Source organism: Trachypithecus francoisi, unplaced genomic scaffold (genome assembly GCF_009764315.1).
Source record: "Trachypithecus francoisi isolate TF-2019V2 unplaced genomic scaffold, Tfra_2.0 Lachesis_group13, whole genome shotgun sequence".
Classification (NCBI taxonomy): Eukaryota; Metazoa; Chordata; class Mammalia; order Primates; family Cercopithecidae; genus Trachypithecus; species Trachypithecus francoisi.
This window is the reverse complement of record NW_022681458.1, coordinates 64,405,771-64,428,459: the sequence shown is the minus strand read 5'-3', so window position 1 is coordinate 64,428,459 and position 22,689 is coordinate 64,405,771. Positions and strand designations below refer to the sequence as shown.

General features: G+C 40.2%; 1 protein-coding gene across 2 annotated transcripts in view; it reads right to left on the bottom strand.

The window, feature by feature from the left end:
* PDE11A (phosphodiesterase 11A) overlaps positions 1–22,689 on the bottom strand; it is a 490,924-nt gene that overhangs the window by 36,152 nt on the left and 432,083 nt on the right. For both annotated transcript variants that reach the window (XM_033231025.1, XM_033231026.1), the window contains 3 exons: positions 19,081–19,144; positions 12,780–12,854; positions 7,233–7,316 (listed from right to left, as the gene is read on the bottom strand). In XM_033231025.1, the coding sequence (XP_033086916.1) occupies positions 7,233–7,316; positions 12,780–12,854; positions 19,081–19,144 (223 nt within the window). The remainder of the gene's footprint in view (positions 1–7,232; positions 7,317–12,779; positions 12,855–19,080; positions 19,145–22,689) is intronic.

Genomic DNA, 22,689 nt, shown 5'->3' with positions numbered 1-22,689 from the left:
TGGAAGGTACCTTATAGATTGTGATAGTAACCTGAGGTCTTTAAAGCAGGGAGATGCTGTGATCAGTTTTTTTTTTTTAAAAAAAAAAGATCATTTTGTCAAAAATTTGGAAGATAGATTGTAGTAGAGGGGCCTATAAATTACATAAAACCAACACTTTTGAATATTAATATTTCTCTTCCATTCATACTTGACTAATAACACATAGAATATTTTCTGAGATAAACAGACTTTACTATCAGCAGCACTCAGATTTGGGTACATTATTGTGTAACAAGGACAATACTTTGAGAATAGTAACCCAGTGCATTTTCCATTCTGTTTGAATGGTGATGCCTGTGGCTCCTCTCCCATTATCTCAGTAGGCTTCCCTCCTTCAGGCAAATAGCAGTTCCCAGCTAGAAACAAGCTGCCATCATTCAGCTTTGAAAGAGAATAACCCTGCTTGTAGCTTTGCATGGTGAAGTGGCCTTCTACATTTCAGAACTCTCCTTTCTCTATTAACAACCAAACCTGGCTAAGTCAGATCTTCAAGTTTTACTACAAAACTCTAGCAGGAAGAACACAGAGGAGACCATATAAGGATAGTTCCCATCAGGAAAAGCAAAGCAAATGGAAATATTAGGGGAAGAGGGGAGTGGGGAGAGGGGCAGGGAGAGAGAAAAGAGGAGAAAGAGAGAGGGGAGAGAGAGGCAGAAAGAGGTAGGTGAGAGAGAGGGAGATCAGAAGTGAGTAGTCCTGGCTTCACATTCCTTGGGGGTCAAACCTTAAAGGTGAGGGGAGGGCTTATATTTCAAATTTCAGAGCCTAATTCAGGAAAATAATAGAATTTTCCTAAAGCAAGTTGGCACCACCCAGGCAGCATATTAGAAAAGACTTAGGGAGTTGTATGGACAGCAGGGTAACGAGAAAGTAGATGGGAGTTCATGGGTGCCCCAGGGGGAATGAGGAAATGCCAAGTGAACCAGTCAGTTAGAACTGACCAGGAAGCTGCTGGGGGTGGTGCAAGGGGCTTGCCAAGAGGCTGCCACAAGGACCACAGACTTAAGCAGCCACAGCTAGTGGCCAGGGCTGGCACTAAGTGCTCATCACACCCACACCATAGTCACACGGGGCTGGCACAACATCACAGCCAGAGTTGCGACCAGCCACTTCTCAGTTAACCCAGAAAGACCCAACAGGCGAGATGTGCACCAGGCATCCTTCTCCTGAAGGTCACAAAATCATCACAACCATAGGTGAGTTCCCTGGTACCTAGGTGTCAGCTGGGGAGGAGAAAGAGCTCTGATTGGGAGTACTTTAACCCGAAGAGATTGAGATACTTTAATAGTGAAGTTTAAATAATAGTCCCTGAACACAGCCACCACCCTACTCCCCATCACCAGGAAAAAGTGGAGCCAGATGGATCAGTTACAGAGAATATAGGAAGTTGTTTTCCTTCCTTCCTTCCTTGCTTCGGTCTTTCCTTCTCTCCTCTCCTTCCTTCCTCTCCCCTCTCCTCCCTTCCCCTCCACCTCCTCTTTTTTCCCTCCCTCTCTCTCTCCCTCCCTACATTCCTCCCTTCCTCCCTCCTCCTTTCTTTTCATATTTTTTGAGTTATGTATGATGCCATTCCATATATATCCCCCCTTTATAAGGATAAGTAAGAAACTAAACCCAACTATCTCTTCCTTTCATCCACAAGAATACTAAAAGTCATAGAGAAACATAGGAAACTAACTGATTTGGGTGGTGTCTTTTTTTTTTTTTATTTTTTTTATTTTTTTTATTTTTTTATTTTTTTTATTTTTATTTTTATTTTTATTTTTATTTTTTTTTTTTTGAGACGGAGTCTCGCTCTGTCGCCCAGGCTGGAGTGCTGTGGCCGGATCTCAGCTCACTGCAAGCTCCGCCTCCCGGGTTTACGCCATTCTCCTGCCTCAGCCTCCTGAGTAGCTGGGACTACAGGCGCCCGCCACCTCGCCCGGCTAGATTTTTGTATTTTTTAGTAGAGACGGGGTTTCACCGTGTTAGCCGGGATGATCTCGATCTCCTGACCTCGTGATCCGCCCGTCTCGGCCTCCCAAAGTGCTGGGATTACAGGCTTGAGCCACCGCGCCCGGCCTTTTTTTTTTTTTAATACCTGATGAAGTTGTTCTTAGGGAACACTGGATTGCTTTTAAAGTACTTTCATCAGTATCCAGAGAAAGTGTCCTGGAGTAGCACCTTATATCCTCTTTTCTAGTTTATCAATTTCTAACTCCCTCTCTACTATTTCAACTATATTTTAAAGTGTTTTTCTCCCTTTTTCCCAGAGAGCCTATTAATATTGCATCACGTGGAATGTATTTTTCAAAATGACCATTAAAAGTGAAGGCAGAGGCTGGGTGTGGTGGCTCATGCCTGTAATCCCAGCACTTTGGGAGGCTGAGGCCTGCAGATCACTTGAGGTCAGGAGTTCAAGACCAGCCTGGCCAACATGGTGAAACCCTGCCTCTACTAAAAATACAAAAAAATTAGCTGAGCATGGGCATGCCTGTTATCTCAGCTACTCAGGAGGCTGAGGCAGGAGAATCGCTTGAACCCGGGAGAGGGAAGTTGCAGTGAGGCGAGATCATGCCATTGCACTCCAGCCTGGGAAATAAGAGCAAAATCCTATCTCAGAAAAAAAAAAATGAAGGCAGAGAAAAAAATCAAAGGTTGCTGTAAATCTTACCATTAGAAGCCCTGCCTGTTTCAGAAACATCATGACATTTTAATAAAGAGGTACTACTCTTATCAAAATTTTCCTACTCTTAATGGAAAGAGAAAATTTATTCTGGCTAGACACTGGCCAGGTTACGTACTTTTGCATTATCTGTGAGAAAATATCCACTCCAAAATCAAAAGCCAGTTTGGGATGAGTTAAAAATTGGATTATATTCATAATAAAAATTAAATCCCTCAGTCCTTAACAAACAAAAGATTTATAATGACTCTGCACCACTGACATTCTAGGTACACTGAGATTAGGTTAAGTTGAGAATGAAAATAAGGAGCCAGAACTTAGCTTGCTATTGCAGAGAAAAGCTCAAAATGATACTGTGACATGAGGGTTTCTGTTTATCCCTAAGGCTGGTGTGGTAATGACACAAAGTTTGATTGTGTCTTTTTTTCTTCCTTCTTCCTTTTTTTGTTTCCTCCAAAGATGTTGAGCAGCAGGGCTAATGGATCCCCAGCAGGGTGCAAAGACAGCAGAAAGCATAGGAATCAGATGTCAATGTATTCCTTTGAGATGCCCTGCTAGGACACAGCTAACTAACCAGGGCTTGCGTCTTCTCTTGGGGAATGTGCTTTGATGGTTCCCTGCCCACTCTTGGCTTCGTGATTAAAAGGTTGTCACCCATCAATCACGACTTCATCCTGTTACAATCATTTTCTTTTCTTTCTTTCTTTCTTTCTTTCTTTCTTTCTTTCTTTCTTTCTTTCTTTCTTTCTTTCCTTCTTTCTTTCTTCTTTCCTTCTTTCTTTCTTTCTCTTTCCTCTCTCTCTCTCTCCTTCTCTCTCTCTCTCTCTTTAAGGAAAAGTCTGAAGATTAAAAAGACAGCAAGTTCCAGAGAACTCTAGGCTCACATATAAACATATGGATAGAAGCCTGGCCTACATCCTTATTAGATAACTATCCATCGATCTGGGACTGTTCTGTGCGTGTGTCCTACCCACCTGGCATGTTGGGAGAGCTAAATCAATGCTACAATGACATGCTGTCTTTCTCCACTTGAGATAGAACCAGTCAGCCTCTCTTGTTGACAATACATATGGTAAAAGGGCCTGCACATCGTTTTTTTTTTTTTTTTCTGTTTCATTTATATATTTTTATATATTTTCTGTCTGTCACTTTCTGTCAATCTCAAGATTACTTAGATAACTTCCTAGTGAATAGATTTTGGAGGAGGGGGAGTTCCTCATTGTTTTCCCTCAATGTAGTAAAAAAAAAAATGAGTGGAACTGGAAGCTATCTCAGAGAAAAGAGTTTTGATTTTAAATGCACTGGGCATCCGAAATATACTGGTGTGGGCTGCCAACTAGGCACATAAATAAGTAGCCCTTCAGGCACCTGAGAGTAGTGATAATCTTCACCCTTTGCTTGGAGAAGAGCTAATCTCAGCAAACAGGAGCACAAGCAGAAAGTGCTTTATCTATTTCATATTTGACAAGCACAACCCTTTTAAAACCACGAAGTAAAACTGAACTACCCAGTGAAAGTCAATGAAGTCAAAAAGCTGTACCCAAACCATATGTGTATCTCCTGCCCAGCTGCATGGCCACCTGCCCCTGCCAAACTCGCTGTTCTGTCCCACTGCTGTTCCCAGGAGCCTCCAGCTGTGGGGTGCCCTGGGTCAACTCCTACCCTCTGTAGACTCCAACTCTCCAAACTTCTCCACCTGCAGGAAGATCCCAGCTCTCTCTATGAGAGTGCTTGCCTTGGGCTCTACATGAAGGTTCTTGCCATCCAACCTTGCCTACCTTGGGGTCAGGCCTTGGCTGTTAGAGGGGACATGCTTTGTCTCATGTGTACTCCTTGGTATCCTTTTGCCATATGCCTAGACCAACGTGGTAAAGCGAAGCTGAATTCTTATGATACTGTATATCAGACCAATCACATCAGGGATTCCTGCCACCTGCACACTTCCCACTTGTCTTCGATCCTCTCAGACTCCTTATTATTGCATTTTTATGTTCAAAACCCCAAACTTGACTTTCACTGAGTTATCTCAGTGAATGGTGTCACATCAGTGAGCTTCTTGGCTTGTCACTTCCTCAAAGTGTTGTGTCTTCCCACTAATGGTGATTCCTGCCCACTGACTGATTCGATTTCAGTTCAGAAGCACCAACAGTTAATGTGAGATTATCCAGTTAAATAGTGGAGGGAAGGGAGAACACTGCATAAGATGAAATAAAATAGGACCCTCAGAGAGGATACTTAAACTCACCCTACAAAGTTTCAGTTTGAGGGCTCTTAAAATGATTGGTTTCAAAGCCTTGTATTTAAAACTTACAAATGAAATAATGAGATCCTTTTTTACTTAGTGATAATAAGGAATCAAAAAGAGCAAGATTTTCATCCCCTGTTAAATGAAAAAATACAGCAGCAAGTATGAATATGAGCTTCTGTAAACAGCTCCTTCCACATTCCCTTTCAGCATGACACATCTCTCCCCAGTTAGTTAAATAATAAAAAATGGTGCAAGAAATTTCCATCAGAGATGAAGAAGGGCAGTAGAAAGGTCACTACACCAAAACAAAGGTCGGGGTGAGCAGGACACAACTGTCATTTGGTGGGACCATCACTTAATCTTTCTATGTGTTAATTTCCTGCAGCTGAAAATAGCAGCGGTATCTAACCCACAGATAAGTAGTAAAGTAAAACAGATGTGAAAAATCAGGATGATATATAATGTGAAGGGATAATATTACTCCCTAAATTCTAGAAACTGCTATTTCCACTTAAATTCAAATAACTTCCTTTGTAACCTAAAGATTTCAAAGCATTTAATAGGAAGCATAAGATAAGCCCTAAAGGATTGTGAATCAGTAATAAAGCAGATTAACATGGAAAACCATATGAGGATCCTTTACAGCCTTTCCTATAACCAATCACATAGGAAGAGCGTGTAGACTTTCAGTTCACTCCAAAATAGCTTTGCAAACTAGTACCAAAACTTAATCAGCTTCCCACCCCAATACATGTCTTCATCCTCCTAAGCTTTACCCAAAGTGAAAGGAATATAGTAATTGCACGAATAATTTCTTCATTCCATTTATTGCCTAAGTGTGGACACAAAACTGAATAACATTAAAAAGTAACTCAACATGTATAGTCCAGGTCAGTTTCACAAAGCAAGATATAAGTGACCCAAAAGTTGTTGGGCTTTGCATATGGGGGCCTGCTTATTCAGAGACACTGAGGATGGGAGGAGCCAACAGGAAGAAAAGAGAGTTGAGGATCCCCTTAAAATAAAGTATACATCATTTTCTATTTTGTTTGCCCAATCTTTCATTATTAAATAAAAGAACATTATGTTCCTTTTTTAACTAAAATAAGCGATTGTAGATTATTTTAAAACTTTACCTGATTTTATGGTATCATGTATTTAATGACTAATATACAACAAAAATGAATTTATTTTTGTTATAGTTATTAAAAATTACATATCCATCTTCAAGACAGTATTCTAAGTTTGTTTGTTTGTTTGTTTTCAGGGTTCTGTGATAGGGCTCAGCAGTTCCTAAAAGTGCTGAAAACGAAGTGGTAGATGATCTTGAACTTGATGGTTGTGAGGTCCTTAAAAAACAATACTGTGTTTTTAATAGGGTTACATAGGGTGAGGAACTAAAGAGCTTTTGCTTTCCCTGCATGTTTCTCACTTTGAAGTTAGAAAAGCAGCTCAGTCTGATTGAGCTAGGTTGGGGGTAAAGAACTTGCCGGGTTTTTACAAATGAAAGCAAATGCTTAGAAGTAGAATTAAAAGCCAGTGTACACTAAACTTAGTGTTAACTGACGCCAGCCCTGATCCGTACTTAAAACGTAGAGTGTGAACCATTCAAAGCGACACTTTTCTCCTTTCAGAAGGAGAGGCCTACACACCAAGTAGCAAAGCTGGAGTCCTTAGTGCATCTCGCTCAAAATTCACTGGTTAGGATTTGCCGCATGCATCTCAGAGACAGGCAGATTTTGAAGCTGGAAGGTGTGTCACAAAACCCCCCCGCTCAGACCGTGGGGTCAGAGCAGAACACCAAGTTTCCTGGAATCGTTATTCTCACATGATATTAATAAAGAAAATTTGTAAAAAAAAAAATTCCATGGTCAAATATGTTTGAGAAATTGAGTTGATCAAGTTTAAACATGTTTCTTGGGCCTGTGAGCTTTTGTTGAACAGATAGTTATTAGATGATGGCTGGATGTTCATGTTCTATGGGACACAGTTTGAGAGATAGTAAATAAAATATTATTATCCCTGGTTTACAGATGAGGGAGTGGAGGCTCATGGAGATTATGTCCTAGAAGGTGGAGAATGCAGGTCTGCAGCCTCTTAGAACCAACTCTTCCCAGCCAGGGGACAGTCAGAAGTTCAAAAAAGACAAACTGCAGCCAGATCTCTCAGCAATGTACATACCCTGGAAATGTCTCCCAAAATGAGTGCTTTTGAGAAGCACACACTTTTCCTTTTCTGACTCAGTCAGAACATGTAGGCCCTCCCAAATCAAAGTACCTGATACAAAGGCATGCAGATGCTATCAATCCACTCCAGTTGCAACCGAGGCAGTTCATCTTTCCGGTTCCGATCAAAAATTGCCTAGAATCAGGGGGGTGGGGGAAGAACCTTGCTTTACTACACCGAAGTATTTTACAGGGTGCTTTGTCAAACACTTTGCTAGAGTGATCCATTTTTTACAAACTGAACCCTTCACAAATCACAATCAATCTTTACACATACTTTCTTTTCCTTTATCATGATGAGAAATGAAATGTTTTTACCTCTTTTTATGAGATTTGTAAGCAAATTTACCTGAACTTTCTAGCGTGCAACTTCTTGGGGCAAAAACCCGTCTTCAAATATAAGCAACTGCTACTAAATCAAGTCATCAGGTCACTGCGAATTGGGTACAGGTCAAGGGGAAAGGAATATGTTTTACTGCCACAAAAATAATGCAGGCTTTTATTTCTATAGTGAGAGGTTGGGATGGAATGGGACAGATTGGAAAATATCCTTAAAAGCAATGTTATTGTAAATAGAAACCATTTATACTACTTTTTCAGGGTGAGGGGTTGATTTGGCAATTACATATGTTTTTCAATAAGAGTCTGTCATTAATAAATTTTTAAATATTTATCTATCATTGTGTGGATGATGGTGGATGGTACGCATTATCTCTTCATTCCCAGCCCTTAAGCTTTATGATGTTATAATGTTTGAGATAATTTAGGTATATTTTTGAGAGAAATAAATGACATTTTTCTGTTGGGCAGACTTAAGGGAAACAATCAATTGGAATTTTAGTGTTAAAATTAATTCACTGAACAAACACTGCCAATTCTGTGCCAGTGAGATTGTCTCTCCCTTTGTTCTTAAGGAGTCAGGCCCAGGCCTGAGAAGCTCCCTTGTGCCCTTACTTACCTAGAAGACTGGGCTATCTAGTTATAACTTGCCTTCCCTTAATGTTATACAGTAAGTTTTATCTTTCCTCTACATAAACCGTGCCATTCACATCATTTTGGTGTCCTTATAGGCCATGAGGGCAGAGCCAAGCAATCCCCTTCATCCAGAGGTGTTGGAAAAATCCTGCATCCTTCAGATGTGTGAACAAGAGTGGGAGTGGGTGGGGCAGAAATCACTAGCTGCCAAATCTGAGGAAAATATCTCCAAATTGGGGAGAAGGTCACTGATACCCACAGGCTCTTCTCATCCTTGTCTTGCAATGGGAGATGGGAAATAGCAGGAAAGAAGACTGGAATTTAGAGAAAATTGTGAAAATGTGCTGGAGAGAGGGATAGCTCTTGTGAATAATATGAGTCTTGATCCAAAATGTCTCTTTAGAGCTGGGTGCGTGTGGTGGCTCATGCATGTAATCCTAGCACTTTGAGAGGTTGAGGTGGGAGGATCACTTGAGCCCAAGAGTTCAAGACTAGCCTGGACAACAGAGTGAGGCCCCTGTCCCTACCAAAAAAAAAAGTTAGCCAACTGTGGTGGCACACACTTGTAGTCTCAGTGACTCAGGAGGCTGAGGTGAAAGGATTGCTTAAGCCCAAGAGGTTGAGGCTGTATTGAGCTATGATTGTGTCGTTGCATTTCAACCTGGGTGACAGAATGAGACTCTGTCTCAAATAAAATAAAATAAAAATAAATAAATAAATAAATAAACAAAATATTTCTTTAAAAAATATTATTCTGGGCTGGGTGTGGTGGTTCATGCCTGTAATTCCAGCACTTTTTGAAGCCAAGGCAGGAGGATCACTTGAGATCAGGAGTTTGAGACCAACCAACATGGCGAAACCCTGTTTCTACTAAAAATGCAAAAAATTAGCTGGGCGTGGTGATGGGCGCCTATGATCTCAGCTACCTGGAAGGCTAAGGCAGGAGAATAACTTGAACCCAAGAGGCAGAGGTTTCAGTGAGCCAAAACTGTGCCACTGCACTCCAGCCTGGGCAACAGAGCAAGACTCCATCTCAAAAAAAAAAAAAAAAAATTAGGTGTTATTTTCTCTATAGTTCTCTTTGCTATATAAAATTTTCATATTTAATTATTCAATTTCTAGTGGATATCATAAAGTTACTTTTTAAAAAAAATGCAGTGGTTTTTAGTATATTTACAAAGTTAAGCAACTATCACTACAATTATAGGACATTATTATCATCCTCAAAGAAACCCCATACCATTAGCAGTCATTCTCATTTTTTCCCATACTCCCGGCCTTAGGCAACCACTAATCTATTTTCCCTATTGATGGATTTGCTTATCCTGCACATTTCATATGAATGAAATCTTATGATATGTGGTCTTTTGTGACTTGGCCCCTTGCACTGTTTTCAAGGTTTACCCATGTAGCATGCATCAGCATTTCATTCATTTTTATTGCCGAATAATATTTCATTGTATAGATGTTTTATTTATTTGTTCATCAGTCGATTGACATTTGAGTTGCTTCCAGGATATTATGAATAATACCTGTGAACATTCACATACAACTTTTTATGTGGATGTATGTTTTCATTTCTCTTGGGGATATACCTAGAGGTAGAATTTCTAGGCATATGGTAACTCTGTTTAACTTTTTGAGGAATTGACAAACTGTTTTTCAAAGCAGCTGCATAATTTTGCATTCCTGCTAACAATGTATGGGGTTCCAATTTTTCCATGGTCTCACCCAAAGCTTGTTATTGTCTGTCTTTTTTGCTATAGCCATCTTAGTGGCTGTGAAGTGGTATCTCATTGTGGTTTCAGTTTGTATTTTCCTGATAACTAATGATTTTGAACATCTTTTCATGTGCTTTGTGGCCATTTACATATTTTCTTTGGAGATATGTCTGTTCAGATCCTTTGCCTATCTTTTAAATTGAGTTGTCTTTGTATGATTTGCAAATATTTTCCCATAATATGGGAAAATTTACTTTCTTGATAGTGTCCTTTCATCCATGAAAGTTTTTAATTTTGATAAAGTTCAATTTGATTTCTTTTTTTTTTTTGAGACAGAGTCTCACTCTGTCACCCAGGCTGGAGTGCAATGGTGCAATCTGGGCTCACTGCAACCTCTGCCTCCTAGGTTCAAATTGTTCTCCTGCCTCATCTTCCTGAGTAGCTGGGATTACAGGTGCTCGCCACCACACCTGGCTAATTTTTGTATTTTTAGTAGAGTCGAAGTTTCACCATGTTGGCCAGGCTGGTCTCGAACTCCTGACCCCAAGTGATCAGCCCACCTCAGCATCCCAAAGCGCTGGCATTAAAGGCGTGAGCCCACTGCACCTGGCTGTTCAATTTAATTTTAATGAAGTTCAAATCAACATCTCTGGACCAACATCTCTGGGTCATTTTGTCTTTTGTCTCCTGTGCTTTTGGTTTCATATTTAAGACACCATGGTTAACCCCAGTCTGGAAGATTTGTACTTATATTTTCTTCTAAGAGTTTTATAGTTTTAGCCCTTACATTTAGATGTATGATCCATTTTGAGTTTATTTCAGGGTATGCTGAGAGGTAGGGAACCAACTTCATTCTTTTGCCTGTGGATATGCAGTTGTCCTTGAACCATTGTTGAAAAGACGTTATCTTGGCACCCATGTTCAAGATCAGTTGACCATAATTTTAAGGGGTTTATTTTTGTACTAGTCACTTCTTAATCAATGCTTGATGAGAAAAAAAAAAAAAACAAAAAAAAAACGAGTGTGAGGCCCCACACAGTCCTGTGCTTCACAGCATTTTGCATCTCATAAAATTAGTATTAGGAATTATTTCATGTCTGTATTTCCCACCAGTTGACAAGATCCTTGAGGGCAGGGAAGATGGTGTCTTACTCATTGCTGGATACACAGTGCCTTGCTTCATGCCCAACACATGGAGGCACTCAGGCAGGCTTTCCTAACTGACTCACTGCTTCCAATCCTGACCCTCTGGCTGTGGGCCACATTAGCCTTTGTCTTCATGAAGTGACTCCCATGATGCCTGGGACCATGATACCTGAGAGGGCTCCAGGACAGTTTTCTTCCTAAATATCAAGGGATAATGGGCACAGCAGGTGTCAGCTCTGGGTGCATGCATTTACAGATATTTCTGGAAAAGAACTGAGGGCTAACCCTGCCACATCAGCCAGGCCTCCCCTGATGAGACGATCATCAGTGGTGCTCCATAGTCTTTGTGAGAAGACAGAAGCATTTAGAGCTATGTTTCTACCACAAAATTAATTTCATTTATGTCTGCAGAAAATGCCTTACCTGAGCCTACAGATAAAGGCTCCTTAGTGCTGCACTACTGCACCTGCCAGCTCACCAGTGCTGGCAATTTACTCATATTTTTTCATTTAATTAAAAGACCTGTGGAATTGCTGCATTGTAAACTCTTCAGAGTATGCCTCTGAAACAGTTTTTAAAGGGGGAAAAGCTTTTATTTGAAAGTAGAGATGAGAGAATTTGGGTCATACTAGGTTTTATACATTAACTGTATGTATCTCAAGCTAATATTTTTATTTTTATAACCAAATTTGGTGACACCACCAAAAAAGGGATGTTTTGACAAACTAAGTCAATGTTGCTTTGAAAACCAAAATAATTGGTATGTGTTTCAACTTATGTAGCTCCTGACCTTTTGTACATAAGCAACTGATTAAGAATAGTCAAAATTAGCAAGACTGCGTTCTTACTTCAAGCAGGTGAAACTATTCAAACTAGGAACTAGTTCTCTTGCTTTTCCTTGTTTTTAAATGTCAGCAAAGAAGGATGTCTTAAAACTTGAAGACCTTATAAATACCTCCAAATGTTCAAGTTCAGTTAATTTGGGTTCTCATAAACAGACATTCTTGACAATTGATACATGCCTTGAGTATCACTGAATCTACTGCGCTATGCCAGGCTTTAAAATGCTTTGCACCACTCTCAGAGTCATTGGGTTTTATGTTTTTAGCTAATCATTGGTTAGTAATAAAGAGGCTGCCCCTCTTGAGGTGGTGACTGAGGCAGTTATGTCTTCTGTATCCTTATGCTTAAAAACAGCATCACCTTGAGCCTACAGTAAACATTCTTAAGTAATAACTGAGCAGGTGAGTCCAATATAAATAGCGTTCCAGTCACCAGAACCTAGTTCCACAGGTGAAACTTTTTCATTTTACAGACAAAGAAAAGAAACAGAGATTTGAAATGGTTTGTTTTGGGATTTTGAAAGTTGGAAATTGGAAAATAAAATCTAGCTTCTCAAAGCTAGACAGCCTGCCTTTAATTTTTGCTGCACAGTGTTTCTATTCTAAAGTAGGCATACATGAAATGCCAGCACTGGGCTTTGAATTATTCAAATTCCACTTTGCTCATCTTCCCTCGTGCCTACTTGTCCCACTGTGGGTACGCAGGAAATGCTTGTTAAGTAAGTAGCTCACCACTCAATCAGAGACTTGGGAATAAGAGTGTTTAGCATTTAAGTTTAATTAATGTTTTAAACTTTCAGGAGTGCCTCCTTAAACCCATTTTCAGTCTTTCCCATTTCCAACTTGTAATTTGGAGTTGTTTTTGAAAATGTCATTCAAAAGGGTAAATATGTGATAATTAAAGGATGCACTCACCGAAGGAGTGAGTTTGAGCTCTAATCTCTCCCGATCTCCTTGTTCGAAGAACTCACTGGTTACAAGTTCTGCCACCTGAAACATATAAATATTTCAATTCATGGTTATGTGTAGTTTATCACGAGACTCGGAAGTTCTTTCTTGCTTATGTATTTGATGATCCTCATCAACACAGACAATCATTTAAAAAGCTTATGAGGAAATAAGTATATTAACCTTTCATGTTGGAAATCAATTTCATTCATTTAATCAGGAGAACTTGTGCAATGTAATTTTAGATGCATGCCAACAGGCAATCTCCCACTATACAGCTTCCATATTTGGGATGAGGCAACAGGTTGCCAGCTTCAAAGCAGGAAAAGTTCTTATACAGAAAAGTGAAGCAAATATTCATTTAATAATAATGTGTAATTATTATTATATTATGTAATGATAGTTTAGCCAACTTTTTATTGTTTCTATGTAGAATCTTTGTTTTGTTGCATACTTTTATATTAGCCCAGCTTCATCCTGCCACACGAAAACTCCTCAACTCCCTCCCTACCAATATTTGTATGCACTCTGGGAGGGATAACCCCAGGGCACATCCTCTGCTTCCTACTGTTGCAATCAATCAAGAGGCAGGACTAATGCTAGATTCACTGTTAATAGCAGACTTTTACAGTAGGTCACGGTATAGTTTGAAGAGCGTGACTTGGTCTTCAGGCTGTCTGGATCTACACACTAAAAGTGTTAATTTATGGTAGGCTCTAGTTGGTACAAGGACAATGGGACGTTTGTTCTACCTTAAACCTTAAACAGAGACGTATATTTTTCTGCTTTTAATCCATTAGCTTGGATGGTCAGCAGCTACTGATTATTGCCAAGCTAAACAGATTTCTTTTTTTTTTTTTTCTTTTCCACACCTTCACTTCTCAGGATAGCTTGTGAGAAGCAAATTGATATAACAGATTAAATGTTGAATGGCTATTTTCAATGCTACTATGGTGTGCATCTAGGAAATTTCTGAGATGAACTAGCTGGATTTAAAAAATATTGGAAGAGTAGAATAAATCCCAGACAACTTCATGGCAAGAGGACATGGATACCAAACAAATTTTTCTCTATTCCAGGTTCTTATGAAGATAAGGTTCTTAAATCTGGCAAAGATGAGACAATTTAATTTTGGTCAAGTGCATAGTATCAAGATAACTCCGTTGATCTCTCAAAAGATTTGGTTAGTCACAGATTATAGATAAAACTGAAACACAACACTAAACTCACACACACACACACACACACACATATCTGAGAGTAGCGTGTGTGCAGTCACATATAAAGAAATCAAATATCCAGTAACTTCAGATTTATAATATTTCTATTAAGAAACATGGGCCCTTTTCAATAATTTAACCACAAGAAAACTAGTTGGAACTGACTGAAAAATCCCCTTCACCCCAATCTCTTGTATATGTGCCTGTTTTCTAGGACTCAGTTCACTTGTCTCCTCTCCAGTCTCTCCTGCTACCCTGCATTTCAGCACACCAGGCTTCTCTCTTCTTTCTCTGGCCTTCCTTTGAAGAGGAAATGGTCCCCTAAGGGTATGACCTTATTTATTCAGTTCCCAGAACTCTCCCTCAGATTGCTCTAAGCTAGGTCTTTTGCATTAAAGAATGTAAATGTGCACATCAGGCACCTCAAGGTGGGAGTCCCGCATAGGTCTGTAGCCCCTGAAAAGAAAAGAAATTAAAACAAAATTCTGTCCTTGCTCTTTCTCAACTAGTTGTTGGTATCTCCCCTGTGCTCCTTTCACAGCTTAACTTGCACAACTGCTTTGTTTGTACTTAAAAACCCAATCAGGAACATTAAGTGGTTCCTGATTGAATTTTTTATTAAAGAAGGAAATTGAGATGCTAATCAGGCCTTGGGGGAATCACTGGGGAAACCCACATGCTTAGTCTTGTTTGCAGGAAGGGAAAGTAGAATAAACCCCAGCAGAAAACATTTTGAAAGGGAATTTTTAAAAATCAACATCCAGGAAGTTAGAGAAATATTTTTTAAAGAAAGGCCTATTGTTTTCTCCAAATGTTTCCTAAAATTTTGAAGTGAGCATTAAAAAAAAAAAAATTTTAACCCATCAATTTGGAGACAAACAAGAATGAGATTGCTAGCTTAGAACTGCAACAAGCTTTCTGATAGAAACATTAGGAAATAGATGGTTTTGTGTTTTATTTCCCTGAACTCTTACGTTTCTGCACTTTTCAACAGAAGCTCACATCCAGAAAATAAAATAATATTTACACTAGCGACTGAGAAGACCACCTACAAGCAGCTATTGGGCCTCCCAAGTTGGCCTAAAATATCAAGGCAGAAATTTTTTTCCTTGCAAGTACTTTGCCCTGTCACTTTCCTGTCCCCTGGGGCTACTGCTCCTTGAGTTCTTGACATGCTTTTCACTGGGGTTTCTGAAGGTGCTGGCACATCATACCTCACCCCATTCCCTTTCTGGTCTTCTCTAGTTTTCTCTCAGTCCTTCTAACTTCCTCACACTCTCCACCTCCTTCCATCCCTATTACAGGAGGCTCCCCGAGTACTACACTTTTCCCCAATACCTGGAAGAGCCTCCTACCTCTTCCCTGCAGTCTACTCACCAACTCTCCCAGAAGGGAGACCTTCCCATATGGGAAAGGGGAGGGGGTAAGATGAACAGTGGGCAGAGATGCGGAAAGAAGCTAGTCAACCACACAAATTCTTCACAATTATCCTGCTTTCTGTGACTTTTTGTAACTTCAAATATGTCACACTGAAATTTAAACCAAAGCACAATTGGTGGAATACTCTATAGGAAAACTGCCTGATCTACATTGGACAGTGTGAGCAAGAAATAAGCCTTTATTTGTGTTGAACGACTGAAATTTCAGAATGTATTTGTTACTGAACCAAGGCCTAGCCTATCCTTGACTAATACAAACATTGGTACGGAAGTGAGGTGTTGCTATTAAAAGAGAAAAGAAGAGAAAGAGAGAAAAAGACCCTAAAACATGTGTCATCAGCTTGGGGGCCAGGTATCAAGATAATGAGGAGGCTATAAGGATGAGAATCCACGGCAAAATCATTCGTACAATTATAACTAAAAGCTAACAATGTTCTGAATAAACCTACAGTCTTGGGAGATGAGATTAGAAAACAAAATGTTGGTAAAATGTGATGGTTGCCATTGACTGTTTTGCTAGGAATTACAGGAAGTGCGTTGAGAAAAGGAGGAACAGGCTTATAACCAGGAGTGAAGGGGAATAGAGACAGTCACAAATGCAGGGACTTGCAGGGATGGAAGACAAGATTACTTCTCAGTTCCAAACCGTGACAATGAAAATTGTGATACGCTTTGATGAAGTTTGATTAAGACTCCGCTTTGTAACAAGAATCAAATCAAAGGTATTGCCAACACACCTAGGGTTACATTCTGAAGGAATTAGGTAGTTTGCAGCATATCCTTTTAACTGGACAAAAATGGCACAATGAAATGATTGACCTATACGGTTCTCTCACTGAAGGCTGTTAGGCCCAAGGCACTAGGAATTAAGTCAGAAATAAATACATATATTTGCCATATTTCTTTATTCCTAAATGTAAAGAAACAAATAAATACAGAAAATCTGGGATGTTTATATGGAATGTGGATGTGGTATGGGCAAATGGAAAGGACTAGAATCAAAGACATAAAAAGCTGACTAAACGTACAAGAGAGTTCTAGTGCTAAAGAAACCCTAAGCCCATGATTACACAAAACAGGTGTTGGAACTTCAACCTTCTTTAGGTGAGAAGAAGGCAGTTTTGACCTCCAGATAAAGCTAAGAAGGGTGATGGGAAAGGAATAATTTCCCGGGGAGGATTGAAAGGTCGAGGGAAAAAGGAACTGGAGAGCATCTCCCAGAGAATCAGGGTCCCCTGCATGGTAGGGCACCCTCACAGTGAGTACCCAGCGGGATTCTGGAGTTGCCATGGACCACTCACCACTCCACATTGCGATGAATATCACTCATCTCTTCCCTTTCTGAATGGGAGTGTTATAATGGATATTTTGTCTTTTCGGTGTATGTTGATGCAGTATTTTGGGTGTGTGTAGGTCTTTAATCTGCATCTAGATCTTTTGTAGAGACTAGCATATATCGCCCAGAGATCCTGGACTTAAGAGCTTGATGCCATGACTGATGGGACATTTGGGTTATCTTTCTTGGAGGAAGGATGGGTATATTTTGTCTGCTGGAGGGAGAATGAATCACAGTTTTGGTGATGAGAAGGGCAAACTCTGGTAGTCACATGCTCACTATTTCTGGCTTTCTCCTTTCTGAGCAAATAGAAGGATGGTAATTCCTGGTTGGGTGGGGTCATGTGACAAGTTCTGGCTGATGAATTGTTGCGGGGAGCATTTAATTGCCAGTGCAAGACCTTCCAGGGCCTCTATCAGAGTGATCTAGGTAGTGGCTGTTCCTTCAGCCCCAGTACAGAATAAGGACAAAGTGGCACCTGCCAACCTTAGGTGCCCATGTTCGTGAGCAATTTGTTGTTTAAAGCCACTGAGATTTTGGGTAAAATGGTAACATAGCCTATTCTGTGGATACACTTGCATCATTTAAAAATGCTGACTGATGCATCCTGTGAAGGAAACCATAAAACACTGCTAAGAATGAAAGCTTTGGAGCCTAACCTGCTAGAATCTATACCTAGCTCCACCACCTACAAGCTGTATAAACTCAGGCTGCTTATCCTTTCTAAGTCTCATTTTTCCCATTTGTGAAATGGGGATAATAACTATATTAGTTTCCTAAGGCTGCTGTAAATTACCACAAAGTTAGTGGCCAAAACGACAGGAGTGTATTCACTCATAGTTCTGGAGGCCGGGAGTTCTACATCAGTTCACCGGGCAGAAATCGAGGTGTCAGCAGGGATGTGCTCCCTCTGGAGGCTCTTGGAGAGAATCCGTTCCTTGCCTCTTGCAGTTTTCCTTTGCTCATGGCTGCATCACTGCAATCTCTGCCTTGTTTTCACATTGCTTTCTCTTCTGAGTGTGTAATTTTCCCCTGCTCCCTCTTATAAGGACACTTGTTATTGGATTTAGGGCACACCTGGATAATCCAAGATCAGTCTGCAGTTGAGATTCATATTTGCAAGGATACTCTTTCTTTTGAAGGTAATGTTTACAGGTTCCAGGGATTAGGACCTGATACCTTTGGGTGGCCATTATTCAGCTGAGTACAATTTTAAGGATTAAATGAGATAATATACATAAAACAATCAATAGATATTAGTTATTTATTGATATGGAAATGTATCTTATTTTCCTTAAAATGTCAAGTCTTTTTTTTTTTTTTTTTTTTTTTTGAGACAGAGTCTCGCTGTGTCGCCCAGGCTGGAGTGCAGTGGCCGGATCTCAGCTCACTGCAAGCTCCGCTTCCCGGGTTTACACCATTCTCTCGCCTCAGCCTCCCCGAGTAGCTGGGACTACAGGCGCCCGCCACCTCGCCCGGCTAATTTTTGGTATTTTTTTAGTAGAGACGGGGTTTCACCGTGTTAGCCAGGATGGTCTTGATCTCCTGACCTCATGATCCGCCTGTCTCGGCCTCCCAAAGTGCTGGGATTACAGGCTTGAGCCACCGCGCCCGGCCAATGTCAAGTCTTTAGATGCCAAGTTACTGTTTTCGATCCCACACAGTAGGTGCATAATAAAACGTACATAATGATTAACCTCTAAATACTATCAGCAATCCACAATCTTAAGTTGGGTAGTTACTTAAATTGAAAACTGTTCTTATAGAACTAATGCTTTGTGGCAGAGAAATCAGATAGGTGGTAAAAGCATGGTTTGTTTTTCTGCAAATTAAATTGGATACTGCATATTTTGACCACAGAGCTTTCTGATATCTAAATAATATTTAAAAAGAAAAACATAATTTCCTTTTTGCCTCCTTTTATTTTCAGATATAAAAAAACAAGACCTTGTGCTAAGACATGATTATCTTGCCAAAAATCCTATCTTTGAAACTCTTGCCTTAATGGTCAATGTATTATTCAGATTTAGCACATGAAAAATATCTTACAGAGTCGGAAATATTATTGCTTGGTGAAAGCACGATAAAAAAAAAAAAAGGCTGTGCAGTAAACTATGTCGTGCCTAGGCCTCCTGCTATTTTTTACACCATGTTAATACTGATGCAAATTGACTAGGGTTTCCGTGCCTGGTAGTCTGGGCTCTGGGAATATTGTGTCCCCCTTACCCCCCCAGTCCCTCCTCTGCTGAGCGCTGCCATTAATCACCACTTGCCTGTCTCGAGATCTCCCACGGTTTGGTCACGGCTCCAAGGTCACAGGCTGTCATTAACATTGATCTGAAAAACAGAACCAAACAAAACAGCCTGAATAATCTTTTGTTGCATTCCTAAACAAACCCATCCTAGATACATAAATAAATAAAATAAAATGGAAACGAGGCCAGCTCACATCTTCCTTTCTTCAACAAGGGGCAGCACTGTTTATAGTCCCTGTGTTCAGCATCTCCATCATGTGGCCACGCTGCTTAGGAAGACAAAGCTCTCACACATCCTCCGGTGGCCCTTTTGTTTTGTCTGTAGCAAATCAAGGAAAGCAAAGCACTACTTTCTCTACACCTGAGCTAAGCAAGCTCTGCTTAAAATAATTTATAATGGACAATGTTGTTCGTTTTCTTTAAACTATAAGCAAGAGAATCAGTATATAACACTATATACATGGCTGATGAAACCACTTACCAACTTATCATTGATTGATGGGAACGAAAGAAAACTCACACCAAAGAGGCAAGGCACATGCCACATAAGGGGCTCCTTCATTTTCATCTGCTCTACAGAGCTAAGATTTATGGGCAAGAGCCATATCGTTTCACTCCAGTTTACTACCTGGCTCCAACCATGGTTTACAAGCATTATGAAGAAGAAACATACTCAGCTCCAGCTTTCATTAATTTGGGCACATAAGAAAGCACAGGAATGGTCTGAATCAGGGTTCTGAGGGGCAGGATTAACTATAATTCACACTGAACCATGGAAACACAGGGAACAATTCAAATTGTAGATAGCTCTGGTGCTTATATATAATTTAATGTGGTGGGAGGAGGAAAAATAAGTCACACTCTGTCCCAAATCTACTTTCTTGGTGCTGAAAACCAGCAGAATGTGATGAAAAGTAATATAGGATTTGAGCTGGGGAACCACATCTTGGCTAACTGCTTTTGGAAGAAAGGGGTATGCAGCCAAAGGTCAGAGGGCTGTCCTGATGTCGGGTGTTAACATTTCATACCCTGCCAGATCTAATGCCTTGGAAACAGGTCTGCTGCCCAGATGGCAGAGCATGCTTAGATGGCAGGGGGATCCCCCACAGGAAACCCCTCCAGGGGACAAGGCAGAGTCACACATAACAATAGGTCATTCAAGTCACAACCAGGCGGCACCGGCATCAGCAGCCCTCTCGACCCAAGCAGCACTGATGAAACCTCTAATTCCAAACATCCCTGTGTTAAGCACTATGCAAAGGGAGACACATCAGCCTATTCATTTTTGACCTCCTGTATTGGGCATTTCTACACAGCTTACTGTGTGTCTGCCTCTGTACTAAGTGCTTTACTAACCAACTGCTAACTAAACTACTAACTAAATGAATTGTCATTACCACCCCAGAGGTAGTTGCTATTATCCTTATTTTACAGATAAGTAAACAGAAGCACGCAGAGATTAAGTCATTTTACCTTCCCAAGGTGAGTAAAGGATTCAGGATTCTGTGCCTATCACAAAGCTACCAGATGCCCTCTTGCTACACATGGATGCTGTCAGTACTGGAGGGGGACAAGACTGGCTAAAGCATTGGATTTCTCAGCATCTCTCCTGCACAGCAAATAATCTCTGTGAAGTTGCCTATTTGTATCATAATGTGGATAATTACTTAGGTTCTGTTCAATTGGTAATTTGAAACTTACTCCTCAAATGCATATCAGTTGATCAACAAGTTTATTGAATATCTGCTAGGTGCTCAGATGATAATTCTAATAGCTACCACTTATTGGGAAGCCTGCACAGGGTGATTGACTCAGTCTCTATATGTGGTAACAATACTATTATCTCTTATTTACAGATAAAAAAAATAAGGTTCAGAAAGGTTAGGTAACTTGCCCAAGGTTGTACAGTTAGGAAGTGTCAAAGCTAGGATTGGAATCCTTTGTCTGACAGAAGAATCTCTACTTCAATGAATACAGGGGAGCAGGAAGTCCACACAGAGAAGGGATACAGGAGAGGCTGAGAGGTAGGGCGGGTGGAGTGGCTGCAACCTTTGTCCATCTGGCACTGGAGAGTCAGCTAAGGCTGGGGACTCACAAGGGACCTGGATAGACCTTTAGGGAGGACACTTTAGGTGGTGGATGTGAGGATGGTTTGAAGAAGGAGAGGGTGGAAGGAAGGAGACTCATTGGAGACATAAATTGACAAAAGCCTAAAACAAGGAAGGGAGAGTGGGAAGGAAGATTGCAGGAGATACAGGGATGGAAGATTGCAAAGGAAGAACTGAAGAGAACAAATGAGCAGTTCTATCTTATTTTTTAGATTAAGGCTCTTCAAGAAGTGAAAGATCTTTTTGAGAGTAAGAGACCAGGGAGAGAGTTTCTACCAACTGTTTTAGACTGAGGTCCCTGTAATTCTAGTTCAATTTACAGTGAGTTAACATACCTCTCCTCTATATGTCAAAATTATTTCAATAATCATCTTGTGACAATCATTATCTTCTTGATTTGTTCTGTAGTTGTAAAACAATTTAAAATGAACAAATTTTAATGTTAAAGATGTATTCAAATTGAGTAAAAAGATTTTGTGTATAGACTGAAATTTGTACTTGCCAAACAAAAATATGACACTTTGCAGTTTGCACTTCCTTTCACTGTTTTAAATTTTAAACATGAATAAAACCCATGAATGATCACATAAAATGACAGAATGAAAGTATCTCAAGTTATGTGTCTTCATATTTACCATCACTGTGCTATCATTGTTTATTCTGAATATAGTCTTTAAAAGCAGGAATATAGTTCTGCAAGGTTGAAAACACAAACGACAGCCAGAGAGTTTGAGAGGTTCTGAACAGTTAGGAACTTACTATTGAAAGTATGTAGCTGCATCCACCTACGTCAGGAGCCAGCTGTATGCCTGGGCATTCTTAGAATTAACTTACGTTACGTGTGCAAATAAAGGATAAATAATAAATGTGCTGATTTGAAGCTTTCATATCAATTATTTTTTATCTTAACAGTAACCTCAGCAATTGTTTCAAATTTAAACCAACAAAAGACATTTCTTAGGAGGTATATCTCACCATTGACTATTTAGAATTGCTGACACATGGTGATAATAAAAAGCAGACTGACTTTTAGTTGGTTTTATTACTATTTTAAAATTCTCTACAGATGGTGCTCCCTTAGAGCACCACCCTTGGTGCAAGGTGGTCAGAGCGTAACCATGAAATGGGGGAGGGAGGGCAGATGAGGGGAGAGGGGAGAACCCGGAGCACCTCCATTTTATGTACCGTGCTTCCAAATAAGATATTTCTTCCACACGGGGTTCCTTGTCAAAAACGTTTGAAAATCTCTGTAGGAAAATATCTAGGCAGAGAAACTGAATGAGAACTGGCATTTCAGGAAAAGAGCTCAGAAGAGAGGCTAAGCCCAAGAAAAGGGCTGGGAGTCATTTGAGAAGAGATAGTAGTGACACTAGAAGGATGCTGAGGAAAAAGAGAAGAGAATAAAAAATACATCCCTGGGGGACAGTTCTGTTTAGGGCTAGAAAAAGACTAAGAAGGAAAGAGTCAGAAAGAAAGAGAATCCAGAAGCATATATAGCATTGCAGAATCCAAGGCTGGA